Source organism: Mytilus trossulus, chromosome 5 (genome assembly GCF_036588685.1).
Source record: "Mytilus trossulus isolate FHL-02 chromosome 5, PNRI_Mtr1.1.1.hap1, whole genome shotgun sequence".
Classification (NCBI taxonomy): domain Eukaryota; kingdom Metazoa; phylum Mollusca; class Bivalvia; order Mytilida; family Mytilidae; genus Mytilus; species Mytilus trossulus.
Genome location: NC_086377.1, coordinates 17,717,594 through 17,745,210, shown reverse-complemented (window position 1 = coordinate 17,745,210; position 27,617 = coordinate 17,717,594). Strand labels below are relative to the sequence as shown.

Genomic DNA, 27,617 nt, shown 5'->3' with positions numbered 1-27,617 from the left:
TCGTGTATTGTTTATTTTCAAAACAATTAAAGTTTCAGGTGAACGATTTTCCAATATCATAGTCTAAATATTACTTTCAAAAATATCAAATATTTAACACTGACCTATTCTATAAGTGAATTTATAATCGCTGTATTAATCTAAATAATCCGTTTAAACAATAGGTTACATTTTAACCACCTCGGAAAGAAATTGATTTTGTGAAGCGTATAAATGATAGACCACTTTAAATTACTAAATCCTGAACTAATTTTAATAATCGTAATTTTCATTTGCTAAATAGTAATGCTAAACGTAGTTATGTTGGTATAAGCTTAAGATAGAATAATAAAATAAAAAGACAAGGGATGTTCGAATTCGTTTGAAATTCAGGATAAATTTAATTTTGCATCAATGCAAAATCAAAACTCAAATCATGTCGAAACAAATAAAGAAGACATATGGTATAAAATTTCCGAGACCTAAGTTTGGATTTATGTTCAATGTGGAAAAAGGATTAAATAAACTAAAAAGTCATAAACAGAAGTCGGTCAAGACAGCATACTTGTTAGCCATTTTCTTAGGTCCATTCGGAGCGCATCATTTTTATCTAAACCGATGGTTTATGGGAGTTGTGTATCTGTTGACATTCGGGATCTTTGGAGTAGGATGGATAATAGATTTGTTCCGAATACGCTCTTTGGTAGAGGAGGAGAATGATGCATGTGAGGATGATAAGTATAAGACGGAGAAGACAGTGTTGGATTCGTATCTTGTTTGGTTTCCTTTCGGGATAATAGGCAAGTACTTCAAGTTATCGGTAATTCGTTTATTTTCCCTTTGATCTTACTGCCTAATATTTTCGAGAATCAACGTACTGGCTGTATCACTGAAAATATTAGGAAAAACATTGTGTGACGTCATACTTACTGTTAAACAGAATTATAGGTAGTTTCGTTTTTGATACTGACTATATCATGTGGAATGTCTAGATATTCCACATGATATAGTCAGTATCAAAAACTCAACTACCTATTATTCTATATGTTTAACATGAGAGTCTGAAAAGGGGTATACGTCTCTGTATGATATAAGGCCATGTTTATCCTTTTTGTTATAAAATGATAATATAAGAATGCAAGTACATAGTTATAGGGCATGTTTATCCTTTCTTTTTTTTCACAGTTCTCTTTTCTTAATATTTCAGAACCCTTTTCTTCTTCATTCTTTCGAGTGGTTTGATTATATTTTCTTTAATCTTTATTGCATTGTTGCTATTTAGTCTCTGTTTTGGCCTTTTATTCTGTATTCTGTAACATGTGTAAATCGCTATGAAGACCCTTGTATTGTATAGTTTAAAATATAGAAACAAATTAAATGCTGTAAACTATATCTGTAGGAGCTTGGTACACCTATACTTTTTAGAGATGTTATAATATGAATTTACAAACTGTTCAAAATTAACGTACATTAAAAAATACAGAACGGTTTTCGTCCTTGATATGCATAAGATACTCATCACTGGACGTAAACAAACAAGAGCTAATTTGTCACATAGTTAAAATGGTTAAAGGTCAGTTGAAATATAAGAATGCAAGTACATAGCTTAAATTCCTTGGTCTCATATGAAGATATCAGGGGTCTAGGATTTAATGTAAGACGGCGCAAGCCATGATATTCAAACTCATAAGTCGAAAATAAACTAAAACACCTTGACAAAAAAGACCAACACAAACGACAGTACACAAAACACAGCATATTAAAAACGGGTTAATCTCAGGTGCTCCGGAACGGTACCAGATCCTAAATTTATTTTTCCAACAATAATTTTGAAACTTTTTTTTTCATTTTCAGGTTGGCATCACTTTTACCTGAAGAACTTCTCGTTAGCATTGCTATATCTTTTAACATTTGGAGTGTACGGTATAGGCTGGGTTTTGGATGGATTTTTCATGCCATCTTTAGTAGAACAAAGCAACACAAAGGAAAGATTCTCAACTGATCTAGAAATTCTTAAAACATACTTAATTGCTGCCTCGCCCTTCGGAATTCTCGGTGCTCATCAGTATTACAGTGGGAGAATTTTATGGGGATTGTCATACACGTTCACATTAGGAGGTTTGGGCATTTGGTGGCTTTTTGATTTGTTTAGAATTTCCGCCCTTGTTCACAGGCGGAAACAATGGAAAGTTGGAGTTAATCTTAACAAAATATACGCAGACGATGTGTACCTGATCTGGATATGGTTTGGAATATTGGGAGGACATCATTTTTACCTCCGACGATATAAAGCAGGGTTTTTATATCTATTTACATTAGGCTGTTTTGGCATTGGGTGGCTGGTAGATCTCGTTCGAATCCCATGGATTGTGCGTGATTATAACTTGGACCATGTTGAACAGGACGAAATTACATTCAGCGATGCCTTTATGGAGTCTTTGTCTGATTTTGACCGTCAGGAATTACAACGTGCTATAAGGCGCGCACGATATAGTGGAGATGATAATTCTGTCTTCGAAAACGATGACGGAGATGAGATTGAAGTAAGTGGTTATGAGTTTTCCGGATTAAATTCTTCTTTAAATAGTTCACAACGACCAAAATTTGACGTAGGCTCAAGAAGAGAGTCAACCATTGAAGATGATGATAAAAACGTAGCTATGGTAACAACAGTGGCAATTATCTCTAGCCCTGATGAGTCTGTTGCAGCATCTGCAAAAACTGACAAGTCACAAAAACGAACGACAGATAATAACGAGTCCTTTGGTAAAGGCAAAAAGTCAAAATCTCAGGGCGAGAAAGAGAAAACGGTAATATTAAACCCTGCTTTATTTAGTGCTTTACATAATATTATTGAGAATGGGAACCATCCGTTAAATGCATCTATAAATCGTTCAAAAAGTATTCCAGCAAGATTTTGCAATGAAAGCAACTTAAAAAGATATTCTAACAATATGCTAGAAAGACAACCATCAGAGCATAAGTTTCAAATAAACGAAACCAATCACATCGAGACAAATACAAATCATAACTGTCATAGTGCAAATGAAATTATTAAAAACGATATGGAAGCTACAGACCTTCATACAAATAATGGAAGAAAGCTAGGAAAATCTGCGAGTTCACAATCCTTCACATCTACAGCTGTTCTCAATCGTGTGAAATCTGATGCAGGTGAAGAGGATGCTGCAGCTAAGCGGAAGCGGAAGCTGCTCATGCGATCCAACACGCAAGTAGCTGGATTATTGTGGTATGATCCACATGACGCTGCACAAAATGTTAAACCAAATCGTAGAGCTAGTGAGAGTGAAATAAATAGTAATTCATTAAATAGTAATGATTCAATTTCAACACTTCCTAGAGTAACGAAAATTCCTATACGTGCGGTAAAAAGGGCAGGCATGAAAAGAGAGAATTCTCTTCCAATAATGTCGTCTGCGCAAACGCAAACTTTCTCAAGAATTGACGAGGAATCAGACATTGAAACAAATGTTCAAAAAGCAAAAAATATACTTCCAAATGGTAGGAAAAAGTGTCACAGCATCTCCGAGGAGATTGTTCATATTGTATCGTCTGCTTCGTTAGTCAATGTTTTTGATGACGTAGAAGAAATTCCAACAGGTCCAGATACGTCAAATAAATCGTCATCTAACATATTAATAGCAGGTAAAGATACAGGTATCGGACTTCATAATGCCATTTCTGAAAGTAGACCAATTACTAAACGATCGATGAGTTTCCCTAGTCGACAAATATCATTTAATGAAGACACGTCTTATCAAAATGGCAAAGTGCTTATTATTGATGACGGAGAACATTTTGACAATTCCAAGTCGTTAAGACGTTCGTCCACACAATCTGGGATAAAAGAGTTGGCACCTGAAGAAAATACAAAACTTAAGAAGAGGAGAAAATCATTTATTCCGAAGCTAACTAAATCTAAGTCAGGTAATTATATAAGAAAAAGATTTTTGTAGTGTGCACTCTTTAAAGATAAGCAAACTATACCAAGAGATTATCATAAACTATAATTAGAAAGGGACAACACCATGGTCAATGGAAAAAAGATCCGAATATCATTGCTTTTGTTGTATTTTTGCCTTTGGTTATATATATATATATATAGTAGCCTTATTACCAAAGGTCTCACAGTACATTTTCTTCATTATCTTTTAAGAAACATCACGAATTAAGCCGTAAACAAACAATACACCACAAGGAAAACTAAGTAGGTTTGGTATTTCTTTTAACCGTTCTCCATAATTCCTTGAATTTGAAATTGAGCTATCAGATCACTTTTTGGATAATATCGTAATCAGACTTTAACACATAGGAGGTCTCATTTGTTGGGGTGGTTTTGTTTTTTTGTTTTTTTTTTTGGGGGGGGGGGTCATATACCTGACCCTGCTAATTGTTTTGACAGATTCCCGTATCCCGCCTATGATCAGTTGATCATTGTAATGAAAACGCTTGTTATTTCATGTGTACAGCCCGCATTCGTTTCTCGTGTTTACGCTTATTAACTTGACTTTCACGGGTCACGCTTACAAAAAAAGCGTTATTTCTAATGTTCGTTATATCACTAGAACGTAAATTTAAGACATCGCCGAAAGCGAGTTCTTTTTTCTTTTTTTCTTTTTTAATGCTATTTGGGGGTCCAGAAATGCATACATCATTTTCATGCAGCGGGGGAAATCTGTTTTTGTCAGTTTAACAGTCTCTTGCTATTATTTTGACTGAAAAGAAACCACTTCATTATAGTCATACAAAAAACAAAGAGAAGTACTGTAAATTCAGAAATTATTGCGATGTTTTTATTATTGCAAAAAATGCGACAGGGTCATTGCAATAATTTTAACACGCATTTTTTTATAGGAATTAAACAGGTTTTTCTCGATATCGCAAAATTTCAAATCGCATTTTAGTCTAAAATGACAAAATTACAATAATAAATGCACGTAGTAACTTCTGAATTTACAGTATCCAAACTAGAAACAGAAACAAAAATAAGTTAAATGTCATTATTGTTTTCATTACTTTAGCCATGGTCAAAGTTCTTCCCAATTTAATATTCATCCTTCCATTGGTCACTTAGTTCTGCTGCTGGACGATCACCCCAGTTAACAACTGATTAACTTGCATTTTTTTTAATTTTGAATCTAGTAAGAATACGAGCTTAAATAAGAAATACACAACTGCTTGCAAAATTTAAATGGCATGTTTATAAAGAAAACAATGTGTGTTGTAAAATTAAAAGTTAAAGAAGATTAAAGACTAAGTCGTTAAACAGGACTATATTATTTAAGAATTTTAAAATGATAAAAATGCAGGTCAACAATAAATACTTGGTTAATTAAAAATAAACTCCACCTTAATACTTTATTTATTATAAATTAAGGAGGGGAAGTAAACATTTCGAATTTTTTTTTTACAAAACACATATTTCAGACTAAAAGGGGCTCGGGCATGCATTTGATTACGTGGGTACATTAGATTTTGAGATTATTTGCGCAGCGTTTGGTAACATTTGCGCGCAATCATTTTACAGTATAATTGGACTGGCGAAAACCAAACACAAAGATATGCTTAGAATCGTTCATACCTTACACGTTCTTAATTTCTTAGAATTTAAACAGCAAAGACTTAGATGATGCATTGCAATATTGGCATAGTCAAATACAAACAACACCATATGGTAATGTTTACCTAAGAAGAATTTGATTTTTCTGAGTATGTCCCTTTTAATAACATAGCTCCTACAGTATCCTTTGAGTTCGAAAGAATATAAACTTTCCCGGTGAAGGTGATGGCATCGTCTAACTCAAATAATGCAGCGCCCTATTACGGGTAGTGTCTTTAAAGATAACGTCTAGCTAGCCATAAGGATTTGAGACCGGATCCATATGTTTGCCAAGAGAAAAACGACGGTTGCATAATTATTATATGTCCCGTCAATCATAACCTCGTTTTAAAATTTGTTTTTCATTTTACAGATGCCCATACACCGGTGATGAAGCTTGATGTACCGAATGACGATGAGACCACACACGAAGCATGGTCATCAAGTGATACCAATAAAGCAGGATTTCTTACAATAAAATGAGTTTACCACAGTGACTATAGTCATTTAATTCCATTCTACGCTTTGAACAAGTGGAAAAAATTAAATTACAAACCTACCGAACGCCGTAAAAATTCACAACGAAAAATCAAAAATCAACATGATCAAATCACAAAATCAAAAGCTGAAACACATCAAACGAATGTATAACAACTGCATGTCAGAGCAAATAAAAAAAATCCACATCTGTATGGTTTGTCTTGTATTTCAATGGTTCAAAATAAGAGTACGCTAGGAGGCAAAATAAAAATGTGTGTTATTATTACCAATTTTTCAACTGTATAAATGTTCTTATCCCTTAAAATATTACGTACATGGGGACATATACTTGCCTCCCCATGCCGCTAAAGTTATATTTGCCTAAGAGCAATAAAAACACATCTATTTCCATAGCACGTTTATTTCAAAGAGACAGATAACATCACATGACAAATATGCATCAGCATCATACAAAGGGACACAACTCTCACGACTAAACTACAAAACACATTAAACCATACAATACAGATATATAACAAAAAGGACACTGGATTTTACATCTAATAAGGTGACAAATATAGCAGACTTGATGTTCCAGAGCTGGTTTCTAAACCCAAAAATCATACCGTTTCCAGTGATACTATATATAGGAAATCTCTTTTAAACTTCACTTTTTCAAATTGGGCAGTGCTTGTCCTGACCTCGGCATGTCCATCAGTAATGTGTTCACATGACCAAGAATATTTTCATAACTAAAACATAACCAAAAGTGTGTTGGCATTTTTTAAAGAGAGTATATCTCTGATAATTTGCTGTATTCAGTCTCCTTATTTTTATATTTGATGCACGAACAGTTAATATACTTCTACATTAAAACATAAAATATGAAATGAGATAAAATCTTAAAACAACAACTGATAAAAAAAAACATATTTTTTGTCAGTTCCTAACAATTCCATAATAGTCAGCACACAACGTCAATAATGCATAACAGTATTCAAGATAAAATGTAAATACTGGAAATCTAGTCGTAAATCGTTATAACTTCTTTAAAGATTTGTCCACTGGTTTCAGTTCATCTATACTTTTATATAGATCTTGTATTGCTGATAATGTTTATTGTGTGCAGTTTTTGTCTATATTTTATATTTCTCGAGATAATATAAGGCTTAAACTAGAAAATTAGAAAACAAAAACAATTATAGTTATTTCATTAATAAGGGCAATAACACCTTTACAAAGATTTCGGTCATATAATAAAAAAGAAGAAGATGTGGTATGATTGCCAATGAGACAACTGTCAACAAGAGAACAAAATGACACAGACATTAACAAGATTAAGATTTTTTGTATATCTTACTCTAGTATTTTTGTGTATTGTTAAAGTGATTGAAATACTTGGTAAACAAATATAAAATTAGTATTAAAAATGTAATTCAGGACAATGACTCATGTAAGAACCCCATCTACGAAATTTCTGGATCCGCCACTGGCTAAATATTGGTAGATATAGGTTCAGGGTTTAGTAAGAGCTCTTATAAACATTAACAACGCAAACACCATGCCGAAAATGAGGTCAAGGTCAGATTACACCAGCCTGATGGACATGTTCACCTAACAGCCATTCTATACACCAAATATAGAAGACCAATATCATACAGCATTGGACCCCACGGTAATACTTCAATGGGGGAAAAAACACAGAAACTCAACTATTATAACCACTGAACCATGAAAATGAGGTCAAGGTCATATGACACCTTCCAATTGGACATGTACAATTTACAGAGGTGTGTTCTCATTTCGCCTTAGCTGTGAATTCCAGGTAAAAAAGGTTAAAAAATTACTAAGGCCAGACAGGAATTGAACTAAGGCAAAATGTGAATTAAATAAAAGTATTTAATAAACAAATTAAGTCTGTGGGTTTTATATCAATTTGAACAACATTGTTTCTCTTGAATTACAATTTTTGATAAAAGTGACCATTTTTATGATTTCAAAAGTTGTGAATTCGGGAATAATCTACAATAAAAAAAATGTAGTTGGGAAGTTGCTTCTCTTGGAATATTGTTTGTTTCATATTTAATAAAAGTTGCAACTTTTTTTAATTCATGCAGTTAGAAAAATCAAAATAATTTAATTATCCTTTACATTATGCAACACAAGAAGTTTAATAGATATAACAAAAACATAACAGAAACTTTAATAAAAGAAAAAGAAAAAAATCGTCAAAACTGCGCTAACTATATATAAAGCAAATTCCTTGGTATTCAATGGCTTGACTTCTTCAATATTTGAATACTTAACCAACGCACCACAAACTAATGCCTGCACCAAGGTAACATATAATTGTGATATGAAGAGATGGCAGATACCCACAACCAACTTGGAACTGCCACCAGACAGAAGGACAAATAAGCATTTAGAAGGCTGGCATAAATATAGATAAAATGAAGAAAGATTCACCACTTTGAAAAAAAACGTACACAATGGTACAACTGACTATATTCAGTATGGTGATGCAGCATCTTACATTTTTTAGACTCGAGTGTCACTGATGAGTCTTTTGTAGACGAAAAGCGCGTCTAGCGTATATACAAAATTTAGTCCTGGTATCTCTGATGAGTTTATTTACATTCTCTAACTTGGAAACTAAATGAACATTCATATGTGTATATCCGTGCCTTGTACTTGTATGATATTTGTCTTTATTTATTCATTAAAGTATGAAAGGTTCATATCCAATTTGTCATCTCTAATAATACTTTATTAACAAAATATAACACATGAGTAAATAAACAACACTTTCAGAAAAAAAAGAGTAACTATAAAAAGTGGGACCCCAAAAATTAAAAAAATATCTTTCCTTTAAAAAGTATTTCATGGTAGAAATTGCAATACTAACAAAACTTAACTTAATTACATTGTTTACAGAAGCTCCCATTTCGCCTTAGTTAATTCTTGTGTACCTGAAAATTTGTACTAAGGCAAACTGGGATTAATTTTATATATATATTTTGACAGCTAAGGCGAAATGAGAATAAACCTTTACAGATATTCCAAACACTAAATACAGAAGACCTATTGCTTATAGTATCTAAGATATGGACTTAATCTCCTTTTCTTCTCTGTATCGCCTTCCTGCTTATGACATGTATCAAGAGCACATCCAAACGGAATTTAGAATATCAATGTACTATTGGTAGTAACCATGAAAACTTAACCTTAAAGTGGAAACTGTCTGACAGCCATGACGACATTGAAAGGTATGAACATAAAAAACAGTTATTTCATTACTCATAACAAGAGAGAAATTAAGAATACTTATAAAAAACATTCAAGAAGTCACTGAACCACGAAAATGAAGCTGAGAACAATGCACATATGGTCACATATGACAGAAGAAAACTTCATAACATGAGTCATCTATTTACAAAGTACGAAGAATCCAGGTCTTTTACCTTCTGCAATATAAAGCTTTTAAGATAATTGCTAATGCCAACGCCGCCACTGCCAGATCTGTATCCCTATGTCGAACTTTCTGCAACCGAAATCACAGACTCAACAAAAAACTAAAATCAGTGAAAGGATTGAAGAATGATAAAGCCTGTCCTTTCCTAATGGCATTCTAAATTTCCTGTTCATCACCCCTGGTCTAATCCATAATGTGTTTATGTTGTTCTAAATATGCATGAAATATTAACCACTGGACATTCAACAAATTATCTATCAATCAATTGATCAAAATATAAAGAAACTCTTAAAATTTGTGTTCTTTTATTGTAATGTAGAAATAGATTGGGTCCTTTTTGCAGAATGGGTGCCTTATTATATTTATACCAAGTTTCCTAATCCTTAGTTATTTAAAAGCTGAGGTATGCCATATCAATGAAAGTAAGAAGAGTTTGTATGATTGTCCATGAGACAATTCCCCAGTAGAGACCAAATAATATAGATGTCAGAAAGATTAGGTTACTGTATAGCCTTTAACAATGAGCAAAACCCAAAGTCAACGCAAGCAATAAATTGCTGACAAAATCAATGTAAAATGCAAAAGAGAAAACCAACATAACAGCCTGATTTAAGAACAAAACAATAAATGAAAAATAAATATGATTTAGAGCAATAAAAGACAGCTTTGAACTGCAGGCTCCTAACTTAGGACAGACACATACAGACTATGGAAGGGTTACACATTCACAAATGTTGACAACAGAAACCAGGAAGATTTCTTTAAACAGTAAAAGTAAGAAATAAACTGAATTCCAAGGGAAATTCTAAACAGAAAGTCCTTAAGCAAATGGAACCAGATGCTCCGCAGGGTGTAGCTTTATACGACCACAGAGGTCAAACCCTGAACAGTTGGGGCATGTATGGACACAACATTTAATCTTGATACATCTCTGAATTTGGATTGTGATTAAATAGTTGACACAACATAGGTTTCTGACACAGAATGAATGTGGTCTAAGAACTTAAACTTAAAAAATTCAAAATTACGGCCCAATATCTAAAATCTAAATACATGGTTAGATTCAGCATATCATAGAAATCAAGATTTCGATTTTTGAAGAAATCAAATAATGTTTAGACCCTTAAGACCTCAATGTGGATTAATTTGATAACTGGGACCAAATATTAAAAATCTAAATACATGGTTAGATTCAGCATATTGAAGAACCCCATATATTCAATTTTGTTGAAATCAACAAAGTTTCATGGACCCCAATTTCGACCAACTTGAAAACTGGGCCCATAATCAAAAATCGAAGTACATGTTTAGATTCAGGATATCAGAGAACCCCAAGAACTCAATTTTTGTTGAAATCAAACTAAGTTTAATTTTGGACCTTAAGGGCATACGATACAGTTACAGGGGAGGTAATGACGTTGCTAACGTAAAATGTTATTTTCGCGACGTCAAACTGTGACATATCGGGAAAAGATGCATTTTTCGACTGGTTTTTATCATTCAAACTGATTTAATTTGAAAACGAGTTCATGGACCCCTATTTTTCAAAACAGCAATTTGTTTCATTTTGCAGGGAGATTTTGTGACCAAAATTTTATAAAACTGTAAATAGAGGATTTTCTAAAATTTTGATAAACATACAGCAAAAAATTACGTATTTTCCTCAATTTATGTACATTTTGATAAATTGGAGTTATTTCTGAATAAAAAATGTATAATGTTTTAAGATACTTATAAAAAAAAGACATTACCGATTATTTAACAAAAAACAATTTGTGTTTATCTTTTATAACAAAAAAGTTATGCCTTTCTTCCGAAAAAGAAAATACGGCCACAAATATGAATTTTGAGCAAATAAACAAAATTTCGACCTCATTTTACTCAAAAAGTAGCACATGAAGGTATATTTTTTATTACATATTTGATTTAATCAGGTAAAAAATAGCCTATATGCAAATTTTCACGAACTTGTAAATACAGGATCAAAACTGTATCGTATGCCCTTAATGTAGAGCAATTTGAAACAGGACCAAAAATTAAGAATCTAAATACACGGTTAGATTTGGCATATCAAAGAACCAAAATAATAATTTTTTGGATGAAATCAAACAAAGTTTAATTTTTGACCCTTTTGGCCCCTAATTCCTAAACTGGTGGGACCAAAATCATTCCCAACCTTTTTTTTGTGGTCATAAACCTTGTGCTAACATTTCATAGATTTCTATTTGCTTATACTTAAGTTATTGTGCAAAAAACAAGAAAAACGCTTATTTGGGCCCTGTTTTGGCCCCTAATTCCTAAGCTGTTGGGACCAAAACTCCCAAGTCAATCCCATTTACTTATACTTAAGTTATAGTACGAAAACCAAATGTCTTCGGACAATAAAAACGACAACATGTTACCAATATACAACCAAAAATCTTTCAATTTTTGCAGTCGTATAAAAACCAAAAGCTAAAACACACCAAACAAATTAAGACCAACTGTTATAACCAACCCAGTACAGACATTTTCTACACTGGTTTTACAGCCAGCCAAATCTCACTTGTATGACAGTTACATAAAATTTATTACAAAACAGTATTATAATAATTTATTATCAATATTGCACATAAACATATGATATAATAACAAAATATGGTATCATGAAACAATTAGGAATGTCAAATAATTATCATTCATTTAATGTTGTTTTTTGGTGTTTTTTTTTTTTTTTTTTTTTGGGGGGGGGGGTTAAATGCTTAGTGAGAGCTTTAATATTTTTAAGACTATGAACAGTCAACACCTGTCATTATCAAAACAATCTAGAATCATGGCCTCTTTTTCAAAATGAAATAAAGAATAAGCAAAATAACAGGTTATAATAGGCATCATCCGGCCTCATGTTAATAGTTCAAACACCAACAAATAACTATTGTGCCATTAATAAACATTATCACATTGGTCAGCATTTTTAAAAATAAAATTTTATGGAAGTTGCAAGTAAAACAGTAATTCAAAGTATTTTTAAATGATACTAGCTCTTTTCTGATTGGCTAGACATGATACTAGCTCTTTTCTGATTGGCTAGATGATCGTTTCTTAGCAATTTTGGCTGTTAACATTTCCTCCCTCATCTTTTCTTTCTCTTCTTGTTCTTGTTTCTGTAATTCCTCTTTAATTTTCTGTTGCTGAAGTTTTATTCCTCTCTTCTACAAAACATAATGAAATCATCTGATTAGATCAAAATAGGGCCAGCTGAAGGACTCCTCTGGCTGAGGGAGTTTCTCTCCGCATTGAAGACCCATTGTCTATTTGACACATTCCCCATTTTCATTCTCAATTTTATTTCACACAAAAAATGAAATAAAATAGATTATCACGATTTTGTGCATTTTTCCTTTGATCTTTTTTTGTGATAATTTTTCATATCATGCTTCTTGCTTAAGATGGAAAATTATCCCTAGAAACTAAGCAGGCATGTCCAACATTGTCATAATTATGTAAAATAGCAATAAACAGATTATCACTGGTCATCGCAACTCAATTGCCTTTCTCGCTTTCGCCGTCCCAACTCAAGCGAGAAAACTAATCTCGTTGAGATGATCAACAATAATCTATAAATCTCAGACTTCTTTAAAGAATATTATATCATTTTCCATATCAGAATTTTCTGCTCCTCTTCATAGCATGCAAATAAATGAGAAGAAGCAAAGATTGGACAGCTAGGAGTGAGAATAATATGTGCCAATAAAGTGATACATGTCTTCTTGTGTACTAAGACCTTTATAGGGACTCCAGGATATGGTGGTTTTTAGCAGGATCCTGGAATTCTTTTTTCGAATTTCAGGATGTCTGGGAGTAAATTTCTTTAAATTCGGGATTTTGGTATTTTGTTTTTTTTAAGCTTAGGATTTCCAGATCAGGACCCCTCTTTACCCCTCTACTAATAAATAAAAAACTATCATGTTAAAAATACAACTCAGAGTGTCAGTCTATCAAATGTAGGATTTATATGATATATACTTGAACATGTTCTTATCCTGAATCTGCATTTTAATCCTGCTATATTGTCTCACATACAATCTTATGAAAAAAACTTTCAAAAGGGAAAATATACTTTTAATAAACAAAGTTTGTATTGTATGACCTATGACCTACCTTGAGCTTAAATGACTTCTCTCCAAGGTGATTCATTTCCCTCTTTAAATATAACAACTTGGCATGGTAAAGCTTCATTTTGGCCATCTATAAAAAATAGAATTAAGTTTACAATTTATGCAAAAATAATTATCTCATTAAACTTTGGCTATCTATAAAAAGTAATAATTAGTTTACAAAATATGAAAAAATAATTCTTTCATTAACCTTTGACTAATTTCAGTTTGATATTTCCCCTATATAACGTACCCAATTAAAATGTCAAATATTCAATTTATTTCAATGTACTCTTATGAAACAATGTCAATGACATCAAGTTTTTATAGTGAATTTCGAAAGTATATTGATCCAGAAGCCTTAAAATGAGCGACGTTGGATAGAAGTTAAATCGTATGCAAGTGGGCTTGTACATGTACATGTATAGGTCTTTGATTTACTTTGTAACAATCAAACGAAATAAAAGAAGCATTTTTAGGCTTCTTTGTGTTCTTATATCACTGTATATGGAAACAATTTTCAAACAGTCACAGACTTTGTATAGAGATTTTTTTCAACCTGAAATAAGTAAACAGAGGTGTTGATATTTTTTTGCATACAGTTTCAGGGGCTGATCCAGCTATTTTAACTAGAGGCTCTAAAGAGCCTGTGTCGCTCACCTTGGTATATGTGAATATTAAACAAAGGAAGCAGATGAATTCATGACAAAATTGTGTTTTGTTGATGGTGATGTGTTTTTAAATCTTACTTTACTAAACAGTCTTGCTGCTTACAATTATCTCTATCTATAATGAAATTGGCCCAGTAGTATCAGTGGAAATGTTAATTAAAAATTTACAAATTTTATGAAAATTGTTAAAAATTGACTATAAAGGACAATAACTCCTTAGGGGGTCAATTGACCATTTCGGTCATGTTGACTTATTTATAGATCCTACTTTGCTGAACATTATTGCTGTTTACAGTTTATCTTTATCTATAATAATATTCAAGATAATAACCAAAAACAGCAAAATTTCCTTAAAATTACCGATTCACGGGCAGCAACCCAACAACAGGTTGTCAGATTCATCTTCCAATTACAGGGCAGATAGATATTGATCTGATAAACAAATTCACCCCAAGTCAGATTGCTCTAAATGCTTTGGTTTTGAGTTATAAGCCAAAAACTGCATTTTACCCATATGTTCTATTTTTAGCCTTTGTGGCCATCTTGGTTGGTTGACCTGGTCAGGCCACACATTTTTTAAACTAGATACCCCAAAGATGATTGTTGCCAAGTTTGGATTAATTTGGCCCAGTAGTTTCAGAGGAGAAGATTTTTGTAAAGATAACTAAGATTTATGAAAAAAATGGTTAAAAATTGACTATAAAGGGCAATTTCTCCTAAACGGGTCAACTGACCATTTCGGTCATGTTGACTTATTTGTAGATAATACTTTGTTGAACATTATTGCTGTTTACAGTTTATCTCTATCTATAATAATATTCAAGATAAAAACCAAAAACAGCAAAATATCCTTAAAATTACCAATTCAGGAGCAGCAACCCAACAACCAATTGACTGATTCATCTGAAAATTTCAGGGCAGATAGATCTTAACCTGATAAACATTTTTATCTCATGTCAAATTTCCTCAAAAGGTTTTGTTTTTTTTGTTATAAGCCAAAAACTGTATTTTACCCCTATGTTCTATTTTTAGCCGTGGCGGCCATCTTGGTTGGTTGACCAGGTCACGCCACACATTTTTAAAACTAGATACCCCAAAGATGATTGTGGCCAAGTTTGGATTAACTTGGCCCAGTAGTTTCAGAGGAGAAGATTTTTGTAAAAGATTACTTTAATTTACGAAAAATGGTTAAAAATTGACTATAAAGGGCAATAACTCCTAAACGGGTCAACTGACCATTTTGGTCATGTTGACTTATTTGTAGATCTTACTTTGCTGAACATTATTGCTGTTTACAGTTTATCTCTATCTATAATAATATTCAAGATAATAACCAAAAACAGCAAAATTTCCTTAAAATTACCAATTCAGGGGCAGCAACCCAACAACCGATTGACCGATTCATCTGAAAATTTCAGGGCAGATAGATCTTAACCTGATTAACATATTTACCCCATGTCAGATTTGCTCTAAATGCTTTGGTTTTTGAGTTATAAGCCAAAAACTGCATTTTACCCCTATGTTCTATTTTTAGCCCTGGCGGCCATCTTGGTTGGTTGACCGGGTCACGCCACACATTTTTTGAACTAGATACCCCAATGATGATTGTGGCCAAGTTTGGTTTGATTTGGCCAAGTAGTTTCAGAGGAGAAGATTTTTGTAAAAGTTAACAACGACGACAGACGACGGACGACGACGGACGACGGACGCAAAGTGATGGGAAAAGCTCACTTGGCCCTTCGGGCCAGGTGAGCTAAAAAGGGGGGATCCCAACCCAGGATAAAGGGGGGTTCCAACCACATGTCCCCATTCAAATGAATTGATTGTCAAACAAGAGGCTCTCAAGAGCCTGAATCGCTCACCTTAATTTTTTTGGTTAAATCTCTCATCAATAATTATTTGGGCTTTTCATCTTATTTAAATGTTCTATGAATCGTCCTATTTTCTTCAAAAGCAAAAAAAAATCATTTTCTCCTGTGTTCTATTTTAGCCATAGGAGCTATGTTTCTTGACATACAAGGAAATAAAATATAAAATTTATACTAGATACTCTGAAACTCATTTAGCCTAAGTTTGGCTGAAATTGATACAGCATTTTCAAAGGAGAAGATTTTTTAAAGTAAAAAAAAATATATGATGAACAAGTTGTGAAAAAGTCTTTAAAGGGCAATTACTCCTTAAGGGGTCAATTGACAATTTTGGTCAAATTGACTTATTTGTAGATCTTTCTTTGCTTAACATTTTTGCTGTTAACAGTTTATCTGTATCTATAATAATATTCAAGATAATAACCAAAAACTGCAAAATTTCTTTAAAATCATCAATTAAGGGGCATTATACCTGAAAAACCAGTTACCCAATTCAGCTGAAAATTTCAGGACAGGTAGACCTTGACCTAATAAATACTTTAACCTCTTGTCTTATTTGCTCTAAATGCTGAAGTTTTTGAGATATAAGCCAAAAACTGCATTTTACCCTGTGTTCTATTTTTAGCCATGACGGCCATGTTTTTGATGAAATAGAAAATAAAACACAAACTTTATTTTATACACCCTACTGATCATTCAGTTGAAGTTTGGTTGAATTTGGTTGAGTAGTTTTAGAGGAGAAGATTTTTTAAAGTTAGGAAATATGATGAACAAATTGTGAAAAATTGTCATTAAGGTCAAGGAACAGTAAATGGGCTATGTCGCAGATTTTGCTAAAAATTTGCATACATCTTTGGCTCGTTGAACTACAACTGAAAATCGAAAAAATAATACATTTATCTCTTTTATTATCTGAAAAATTGCAGATTGATTTCTTTTAATATGGGTGAAAATTTGTACAGAAAGCACATAAATTTGGCGAAAAACCTTCTAAAATTTGTCTTGAAATCGCCAAATCTCTAATTCTACTCCATAGATTTTTCTTAAAAAACTATATATTGTTGGCACATAAGTTTCTGTTTTAATGATATAAAATAATCATAGGGTCACCGACTTCGTTTTTTGTCTAATAATCAATTTGATACCTAGTTGGTGGTGAAAAAGGTCTAAAACCAACGTTTTATGGCCTGCAACGCGATAATGTTGCGATTATTTCGACGTTTTGTTGGATTTTTTTGCCAAAGAACGCAACTTTGAATGATGTATACCGTAAAAACGAAGTCGGTGACCCTATCTTTATTTTGCATCATTAAAACGGAAATATATGTATCAACAACATATAGTTTTTTAAGAAAAATCTATGGAGTAGAATTAGAAATTTGGCGATTTTAAGACAAATTTAAGAAGGGTTTTCGCCGATTTTATGTGCTTTCTATACAAATGTTCACCCCTTTTGTAAGAATTCAAACAGTAATATTTCAAATGATAATTGAGATAAATACATTATTTTTTTCCATTTTCAGTTGAAGTTCATCGAGCCAGAGATGTATGCCAAATTTTACAGAAATCTGTGACATATATATAGCCCATTTACTGTAACTTGACCTTAAAGGACTAGAACCCCTTAAGGGGTCAATTGACAATTTTGGTCATATTAACTTATTTGTAGATCTTACTTTGCTGATCATTTTTGCTGTTTACAGTTTATCTTTATCTATAATAATATTCAAGATAATGACCAAAAACTGCAAAATTTCCTTAAAATTACCAATTAAGTGGCAGCAACCCAACAATGGGTTGTTTGATTCATCTGAAAATTTCAGGGCTGATTTAATGAACATTTTTACCCCTGTCAGATTTGCACTAAATGCTTTCGTTTTTGAAATATAAGCCAAAAACTGCATTTGACCTCTATGTTCTATTTTTAGCAATGGCGACCATGTTTGTTGATAGATCAAAACTTTGGATACAATTTATAAACTAGATACCCTAAGGAACATTCAATTTAAGTTTGGAAGTATTTGGCCTAGTAGTTTCAGAGGAGAAGATTTTTTAAAGTTAGCAAATATGATGAACAAATTGTCTTAAGGTGGTATGGGTGTCTTTCGCCATCTTGGATTGTAAAAAACAGAGAATCTAAGGTCCAAATTTTCTATCAAGTTAGCAAAATTTGATGCAGGAATGCAGATTTTTAATGTGAATTTTCATTTCAAAGAACCAATTTATAAGAATATAACTTATAAATATTAATATTTTTACAAGTATAAATTATTTTTGGTTGTTTTTTTTTAATATTTTCAAATTGGCAATTTAAGGGGAGGTAACTCTAAAACAGTGTATTTTCTGAAGGACTCTACATGAAATTTTCCTATTTTGTCTTTTAGCCGGAAAAAACGTATGGTGACCCTATCTTTTCTTTTGATAATCTCAAAGCATTGTCTGAAAGCAGTCTTTTCCTAATTTATTTTACAATTCTATCATTTTGTTTAGTTTCTATTCCCAAAATGTTGTTTTTTACTGTATAATCCATACAAAATTTGTCATTTTGTCACAACCTGTAGCTTGAGAAAATGCGCGGTGACCTATCATTTTTATAATATTTTTGAACATGTATCAATAGATACTACATTTTGACAAAGTATGAACAAATTCTATCATTTTTATTTTAGACTCCCATACCACCTTAAGGGTCCAATTGACAATTTTGGTCATATTAACTTATTTGTAGATCTTACTTTACTGATCGTTTTTGCTGTTTACATTTTATCTTTATCTATAATAATATTCAAGATAATGACCAAAAACTGCAAAATTTCCTTAAAATTACCAATTAAGTGGCAGCAACCCAACAATGGGTTGTTTGATTCATCTGAAAATTTCAGGGCCAGGGATGATTCCAGGTGTTTTCGGATGGGTCCCTTGACCATTAAATTGGGAATTTTCATCCTAATTGGGATTTTTTTAAGCCTAAAATCTAAGACGAAAGAACATTATTTCCTGAAAAAACGGAAAATGTATATTAGGTTTCATCTGTAGACTGCTGTAATAAGTTGTAACATTTTGAATAATCCTGGACGGGCTACTGATTATGATATACTGGTATATGATTACCAGATCGCTTGACAGTTATTGGATTGTAACCAGGGAAGTTGTTACATGAAAATCATTGCACATGATGCATTATCTTCTCTCATCTATGTTATTAACCTAGGCCTTTTACATATATAACAGCTACATGTATCATAAACCACTGAAAAAAATCATCCATTGGGTATTTTTTTCAACAGCAGGTCATCCTTATAAATTTACATTGATTCAACTGGATTTCAAATTGAACTGGTCAATTGCCGAATTCAGAAAAGCAATTACAAAAGTTCAAGTACTTATTGGATATGATTTTTTTGGTGATTTTTGCTTTCTGTTTAGTGGTAGAAGGTTCCCACAGTTTTACTATAGGTTTAACCCTAAGAAACATGAAATTAAAGCATTGAACCATTGTGTTTAAATTTTATCATATTTTGGATCATCTTCAGACTTCGCAACTTTTGAAAAAGTTCCATGATGTTGATATTCATTTCATGAATGATCCATCATTCTCGTGTATTTTCAAAAACGCTCAAACGTAGAGGTAGGTAGGTATAACCAGCTCTGCTGGGCGATCTGCTTTTACGAGATCAGCGCCCATTAAGATTTATTCATCAATGTTATATCTAAATTGGAATTTTGCTCTCTGCCGAGGTCTGCTTCAATAAGACCAATTTTGACAAAAATCATCTTTTTATCGACCTGCTGGGCGATCTGCTTTTACGAGATCAAATAATCCCATTACATTTCCATCAATTAAATCCGGCTGCTAAATTGTTTACCACATGTTGACATAATTAAATCGTTGTTAATTTAACGCGATCGTTGACAGCATTATCATCCGGAATTTTAAAACGCTTTGACGACAAACTATGAAAAATTATAGTTGCCTAAATCGGCGACGGAAACATTTCCGAAAATACGATTTTTTAATTTTTTCTTCTGAATTGGGAAGTTCAATTCACATTATTTTTTTTGGGGCCGCTGGCCGATTTTAGGGCCGTTAAACGGCCCTAAACTATATAGTAGAATCATCCCTGAGGGCTGATAGATCTTGACTAATGAACATTATTTCCCCATGTCAGATTTGCTCTAAATGCTTTCGTTTTTGAGATATAAGCCAAAAACTGCATTTAACCCCTATCTTCTATTTTTAGCAATGGCGACCATGTTTGTTGATAGATCAAAACTTCGGATAAAATTTATAATCTAGATATCCTAAGGAACATTCAGTTAAAATTTGGAAGTATTTGGCCTAGTAGTTTTAGAGGAGAAGATTCTTGAAATAGTTTACGACGACAGAGGACGACGACGACAGACGATGACGGACGCCAAGTAATGGCATAAGCTCACATGGATGTGCCAGGTGAGCTAAAAAGGGGGATTCCAACCCCAGGAATTTTTTCTTGAAGTAGTCTCTGATTTTCCTTAAGGACTAATTTACCTGAATGGATATTTCCACCAATGTATCTTATTCATAAAATTTACGAAAAATAAAACATATTCGAAAATTTTCCATTTTGCCAAAAAAATATGCTATTTCACTAAAAACAAAAGTTGTAAAGACAGTTTTGGCTATTAAGTTTTGACCTTTCCAAAAGACAGAAGGTCCAAGTACACAGTTATCATCCCTTGATTTTTGTTGTCCACAAATATAGTTTCTAGTGTGGACAGTTTGTTAATTGCTAATTTTTTTATACCCCTTCCAAATTTATTTCTTCATGTTTTATGCCTCAAATAGCAAGAACATGAAGAAGGGGGATAAAATTAAACTGTGAAAAGTAAAGTAGTAATTTGGTCCAGCTTAAAAAGGTTAAAAATAAGCATTTTGGTAGCTGTCAAAAGATTTCAAGACCCCCTTAACATAAAATTGTCCATATTTTGAGTTAGAGCCGATGAAGTTTTCTATAATTCTGTATAATTTGTTCCAAAAGTAGCATAATACACTGTAAAGATATTATTGAGAATGCACAGGTGGGATAAATTTATTTCCATTTATTATCTAGAAGAAATGCACAACAAAATAACTCTGTATTCGGACCAGAAAGAAGTACCGGGTAAATGATTATTTCAACCAAGTGGTAGATGATGATATGACCATTTTTTACATTTCTTAAAGTTTGCATCAATTGTTGACTTACAGTTTGTTCTACGTCTTCATTCATCTTAAATTTACTGTTTTCATTTTGTGCTGTTTCATGTAAAATGTTCTGACTGGTTCTGAAAATGAAAAGTAAAAAATTATTGGTTTTTTTTTTCTAATAAATAGTTTTAAAAAAATTACCACTGTTCCTTTGCTTTAGGTAATGTGATGTCAAGACCATGTAGGGATTTTTGTCATGCCACATCCCATTAAACATATATATTAGCACTAAGATATGATGACATGAAAGCTAGACCAGTGCAGTGTCTGTCTCTAAAGAAGCCTTGGTGGCAAAGCGGTTTTGTAGTCCTTTTAAAGTAATCGCTTCTCTGTCATAAAGAGGTTGTGATCTATGATCGATGACCAACTAGAACTGATAAGAACTGGCTACTATGGTAAAGTAAAGTGTGTTAAAAGAATTGTAAAAGGCATACAACCAACTTGCAATCTGAAATCTGATATATAAACATATGTGTATGCATCGCAAAAATTATTCTCACATTTTGGTCTACCAGTTTTGAAATTCAAAATAATAAATACATGCAATCAATCTATAACTAAAGAATACAAATTACTCACAATATTTCAGTTAATGATCCTTTAGCTCTTTGTAAATCTGGTAAACAATGAGACAGGAATCCTAAAGTTAACTTTTCTAATGTTTCTGGATTTATAGCCAACTCAGAACTTCCTGAAAATAGAAAATATTTAGCATAAAATATATCACTTAGAAGATCCAATTTGTTTTATGAATGAGTTAAGCATCCTAAAATTGTATATATATTTATTCTTTCTCTCATTTTAAGAGCAGTGTAGAATATAAATGTTTTTCTAAGGAAATTGCTAAAATAAGAGTTTTAAAATACAAATGTAACATAAGTTATCATAAAACTTCTGTACATCATGCACATATAGCAAAACTGGAAATGCTAAGCTATCTCACTTGATTTTGTAGCGTTTTAAAATAATGTTTACACAACAAAACATAGGTTTGATAAATGAAATTAAGGATTGCAGATCATTATAGTTTTTGAAATGATTCACACCTTTTTATCATTTTCATACCCTGATCATCTGAGGAGTATTCTCCCTTAGTTAGTTTTTTATCAATTTTCCCGACTTTCAATTGAAAATCTAACATACATGTACCTTTAAATGCATATAAATACACTTAAACATTCTACATTGATCACCTATATTACTAAGAGAGCTGTGGTGTAGTGGTTAGTGCATCGGACTACTAACACAAAGGTTCCTGGTTCGATTCCTGTCTGGGATGAAAATTTCAGGAACTGAATTTTCGGTTCTCCCTTGACACCATTTGCGAGTATGGTCTTGAGGAAACGATGATAGTCCGTCGGAAGGGGACAATAAATGGCTAACCTGTGTTAAGAGAGAGCCATATCTCTTGCACGTTGAAGACACCCTTGTAGATTTCGGAAAAGAGCAGGCTAATGCTGCTACACTCGCACCCGCAAAGTGGAAAGGGATTAATATAAGTTGCAAAACTTGTTTCCCAATCCACTATAAATAAATATGTTTAAACTAAACTACACTACAATCTTTATACTGATTTATTGTCAAACCCTGATTTTCTGAAGAGTTATCTCCCTTATAGCATTTTATTAATGGATGTACAGTTTTGTGTACTGATTCTTTGTAGATTTGTCTACCTTACATAAACACCAATCTGCCAAAGAATCTGAGGCAGTGGTGAAATCATGACAAACAAAGACACACTCAAGTCGACATTAATTTATGTTTAAGTTGTATAATGATTAAATTGAGAATGGAAATGGGGAATGTGTCAAAGAGACAACAACCCGACCACAGAAAAAACAACAGCAGAAGGTCACCAACAGGTCTTCAATGTAGCGAATGCACAAATATAAGTCAACATTCGATTAATTTTCCGGTTTTGGAAGTAATTCAATCCAAATTTTGTTGAAATGCACTAGAAATTAACAATCAAGGGGAGCTAACTCCATAATTTGCTATCATTCTAACCCCAAAAAAATCTCGAGATTTCTCAAATTACCAGACATACAGAAATAAAAGACCTGCCATTTCTAACTCGGGTGAGAGAAACTACAAAAAGGTTCAGTAGGCATTTTTCTGTCCTGTTTTGAATTTTTTCTTAATTGCCTGATTCTTAAGGATAAGCCTAGAACTTAAAATGTTTTTATCTACAGCCATACCCTGATCATCTTCAGTTATCTCCCTTCCTTTTGTTTTTATTCATTATCATACCTTGGTCATCTGTAGAATTATCTCCCTTGCTATCTGTTTTCACATCTTCTTCGGTTGCATTATTAGTATCATCTGTATGTTCACTAGAATCTTCATTTAAAGTATCCTGTTGATGCTCAACCTTCACATCATCTTTTTGGTCTGACATTTCATAAAATATCTGAAAATAGTTGCAATAATTGGGATAATAATTTCAGAAAAAAAGCATATCTCTTCTGTCAAATTTGAGACTGCAAAGTAGAAACTACAAAATGTAGGTATTTAACAATGAAATCTGCCAAACTCTTAAACAGAAAAGGGTATTGAAAAATCTTCAGTGAGCTTCTAAATTCCCATGTGTTACCTGTAAAATACCAGTTAAATGACAGATAAAAACATGGTGATTTAATGTGTGTTTTTGAATCAGCACTTGAAGCACTTAAAACTCAGCTTAAATCTTTTTGTTTTACATTTTTTACTTGGACTAAGAATATTATAACGAGACATGCTAGAATGCTAGATGTCCATAATGACTAATAACCAACAACAATCTTAACAAAAATGAACCACAAAATACCTAAATAATATAACATTGGGATACAATCTGACTTAAAAATACCATTCATAACCCGCCACAAAATTTCTTTATTGGTCTAAGACTATTACAAAATAAGGTTTGCGAGCACTGTAGGGTAAATATTGCATTCATTCTAAAGTAAGAAAAGTTGCTATGTATTAAGAGGCATTTAAAGACAATGCTATGAAGACAGAAATTGCAACCCTTAAAATTTTGTCTCCTCAAAAAACACCCAATGGAGATTTTCAACAGCTTCAAAATGGTATAAAAGATATGAAATATCTGAGAGAGGCAAGGACTAATTTGAACAGATACCAATTCTGTTCGATTTCTAATCTATAGAACATAAAATTTCAGTAAAATCACCAAAGTTGTGACCAAACTGACTGGCTACACCGAAATTAATGACTACAAGAAATAAGTAGGGCAAACCAACGACATGCAACTATGGAGCATCTGAAATACCTCATTACTTTCTCTTGGATTTCAAATGCTATAAGAACAAACAAGACAACATGTTCAATCAAATATCAAATGAGGTCAGTTTTAAAAGTACTGTATTTATCAACCAAATTAATCAGAAGGCACGAACATGGAAGAGACTAAAGCAAAACTTCAAACAGTGGCAAATAATAGGACAGAACTAACAGTTTGAATACTACATTTCCTCATTCCTAATCTTAACCAGTGCATACCAAACACACTCACACAGATACAGTAAGTTGAGAATTTAAAGCATTAAGGAGTAACCCAGCAAATGTGAGACAATTTGTTCCAAGCAGGTATGTTTGACACCACAGTCAACAGGTATATATTTGAAGCTGCAGAAGCATTTTCTCTACCACAAGCCACTTTGTTCTGGAAGGTTTTAGATTAAGATGAGCATGTATACAATATTCTAAATTATACATTAACATGTACATTAATAATTGTTTCAGCAAGGATTTGGCTCACTATATATACACAAATGATACAATTCCTTTGTTTAAGAAAAAAAGGAAAATGTTTTATACCAACTGGCCAAGTTAGCATGGTTAGGGAGCTTCCATTTGATTTTTAGGGGGAATGGTGCTAGGATGAAAATAAATAAAAATAAGACAGGAGTTTTGAGTTTTAAAAAAAAAAAGGCAGGATGAGCAACTTGGCCTAAAAAAATAAGCAAGATGACAATTTAAGTAAGAAAAGTAAAAATAAACTAATTAAAAAAAAATGCAGGATCAAAGAAAGAAGTACTTTCATGATAATTAAAGTTAAAAATTTTGCCAGATGCATGATGTTAACAGTAATTTTTGATGCATGATGATAAATAAAATTGAAAGGTTTTGTCAAATCATCTTAAAGCCAGAATTGGTAGCTATGACGTAACCATTGTAATTAAAAAATTTCGAAAAATAACCATTACGATAACTATTTGAGACCTCTGACATTGTCTGAGGAATCACAATAACGATATGTTGACAAATCACTAGTATAAATACGTCTGGCAAAGCTTTTTTTCTGGGACGCCTTCAAATCCCAAAATTTAAACCAATTTGACGTTAATGGTAAGCTAAATTACCATATAAAGTAAGGCGTTGAAGGGAATTAGTACCCCCATAAAAAGGCAGGACATAGATTTACAACTAAAAAATGCAGTTCAAAATTTTCCATCCTAGTCCCCATAAAAATTAATTTGGAAGCTCAATGCGAATCCATGACAATCCGCCCACGTGCAAATAACCCCACACCTAATAGCCCCACTTTTTCACCAACTAGCTCCACTCTTGTTTACCAGCTCGACCCAATTGTGAAAAGGGTAAACTCCTATTGCAAATAGGTCTGATAACATGCCCCCCTTATGAAAAAGGTTAAAATCCCACTGAAATACGGTCTGTCAACTGGCCCCACTCACGACAAATAAAAAAACCTTAACCACTTATAAAAAAGATGCAATCCCGATGTATATCCTTGTTCCTGCCCACGTCAATACCTTTGCATAGGACTGACACAATTTTAGTATATTTCAATAAAATAATAGTGAGGATCAGTAGATTTTCTTCAAGGACCACCAGGGGAAAAAAGATTTTGCCAACTCTGAAAATGTATTTGCAATTATATTTTAACAAGGATTTGTGTAGTTCTAAAGATACAAATCCTTGATTTTAAGAATGTTAAAAAAAGTTTAATAAATTTCGTGTTTTTTTGGTATCCTGTGTAGATAAACAATAATCAAAATAAGTTTTCATTTAAGTGCAGCTAGTTGGTACAGTAGACCTGAAAAAAGTATATAGGAGTAGATTTTTCCTTTTTTTCAATAAGTGCCAAGTGGGGCGAGTTAAGGTTCATCATAAGGAATTGAAAAATATGGCCGTGTTTACACCTATCAAATTACTATGAGTACAGACAAACTGGTACATCCAGGAAAGTTTTAAGGCATGGCAGGAACTAGATATATAAAAGTTATACGAGGTCTACGTTTCAGAAAATTAAAAACTTACCTGGATTTTTATGTCCATTTTTTTTCAGTCTGCAGAAGATAGCAAAATAAACAAACACCCGAGTTTCATTTGATACAGTCCACTCAGTTACAGTTTAAACCTGTTAAATCACCTATTGTTTAAAGATGTCTATTGTCCATTTAAATCAATACTACTCACAACATTAATTATATGAGGGGAGCTTCTCAATCGTTTTCACTACTTAGTTAATTTTTGCACCTTCTGCAGGAACGAAAAAAAATGGATAGCAAAATCTAGAAAAGTTTATAATTTTCTGAAATATAAAATGCATTTAAAATTTATATATCTAGTTCCTGCCATCCCTTAAAACTGTTGCAGGTGCATAGGTTAGTCTGTACTCAGAGTAAAATTTGGGGTGTAAATACGGTCATATTTGCCAAAAGGTTATGATGAACCTTAACAGGGGAAAAACTAACTCGGTTTAACCCTTTTCACAAGTGAGGAGATTTTTTTAAAAGTGGGGCGAGTTGGTTAACCAGTTTGGGCGATCTTTTTGAATTTTTTAATAGTGCAGGGGCGAGTTTGTGAAAAAGTGGGGCGATTTGTTGTGGGGCGATTTGTCCGCCTTCCCCTCAATGCCATTGTTTTTTCCCTTTTAACGATATATACAGATGCTTAAAATTATTTTCATTCAAGCTTATGTTACAAGATGTCCTCACTGTATTTGTGTTATATAAAATAAAATCAGTAGCTATTCGTTTTTCGCAACATTTTTCGTTTTGTTCGCTCCTCCTACTTTCACTTTGTCACTTTTAGTTACCTCCCTTAGAATGACTTAGTCTTTAAGCATATTCCTTATCATTCTGAATGATACTTTAGGTGTATGGATTTTTTTTAACTTAAAATTAATATTATATCGT

The 27,617-nt window shown here is 32.6% G+C and overlaps 2 protein-coding genes across 3 annotated transcripts; one reads left to right on the top strand and one right to left on the bottom strand.

Moving 5' to 3' along the window:
* Positions 1-287: 287 nt before the first annotated feature.
* LOC134719470 (uncharacterized) lies at positions 288-6,089 on the top strand. Its single transcript, XM_063582459.1, has 3 exons — positions 288-779; positions 1,834-3,927; positions 5,973-6,089. Exons 1-3 carry the CDS (start codon positions 416-418, stop codon positions 6,080-6,082), a joined length of 2,568 nt encoding a protein of 855 aa, XP_063438529.1. The 5' UTR covers positions 288-415; the 3' UTR covers positions 6,083-6,089.
* Positions 6,090-12,337: 6,248 nt separating this feature from the next.
* On the bottom strand, positions 12,338-27,547 carry LOC134718611 (biogenesis of lysosome-related organelles complex 1 subunit 6-like). 2 transcript variants are annotated; one of them, XM_063581244.1, is made up of 7 exons: positions 27,417-27,547; positions 23,704-23,863; positions 22,033-22,144; positions 21,452-21,530; positions 13,692-13,778; positions 12,623-12,742; positions 12,338-12,591 (listed from the first exon to the last, which is right to left on the bottom strand). In XM_063581244.1, exons 2-7 carry the CDS (start codon positions 23,849-23,851, stop codon positions 12,568-12,570), a joined length of 570 nt encoding a protein of 189 aa, XP_063437314.1. In that variant the 5' UTR covers positions 23,852-23,863; positions 27,417-27,547; the 3' UTR covers positions 12,338-12,567. The 2 variants fall into 2 exon arrangements, with proteins under 2 accessions (XP_063437314.1, XP_063437313.1); XM_063581243.1 differs by having other exon boundaries at positions 12,339-12,742.
* Positions 27,548-27,617: the final 70 nt, after the last annotated feature.

Coding starts and splice junctions, on each gene's coding strand:
- LOC134719470 (XM_063582459.1), top strand. CDS start 416: ATGTCGAAACAAATAAAGAAGACATATGGTATAAAATTTCCGAGACCT. Junction 780..1,833: donor GTTTCCTTTCGGGATAATAG/GCAAGTACTTCA, acceptor TTTCATTTTCAG/GTTGGCATCACTTTTACCTG. Junction 3,928..5,972: donor GCTAACTAAATCTAAGTCAG/GTAATTATATAA, acceptor TTCATTTTACAG/ATGCCCATACACCGGTGATG.
- LOC134718611 (XM_063581244.1), bottom strand. CDS start 23,851: ATGTCAGACCAAAAAGATGATGTGAAGGTTGAGCATCAACAGGATACT. Junction 13,779..21,451: donor ATGAAGACGTAGAACAAACT/GTAAGTCAACAA, acceptor TATTTTTTATAG/ATGGCCAAAATGAAGCTTTA. Junction 12,743..13,691: donor AGAAGTCATTTAAGCTCAAG/GTAGGTCATAGG, acceptor TATGTTTTGTAG/AAGAGAGGAATAAAACTTCA.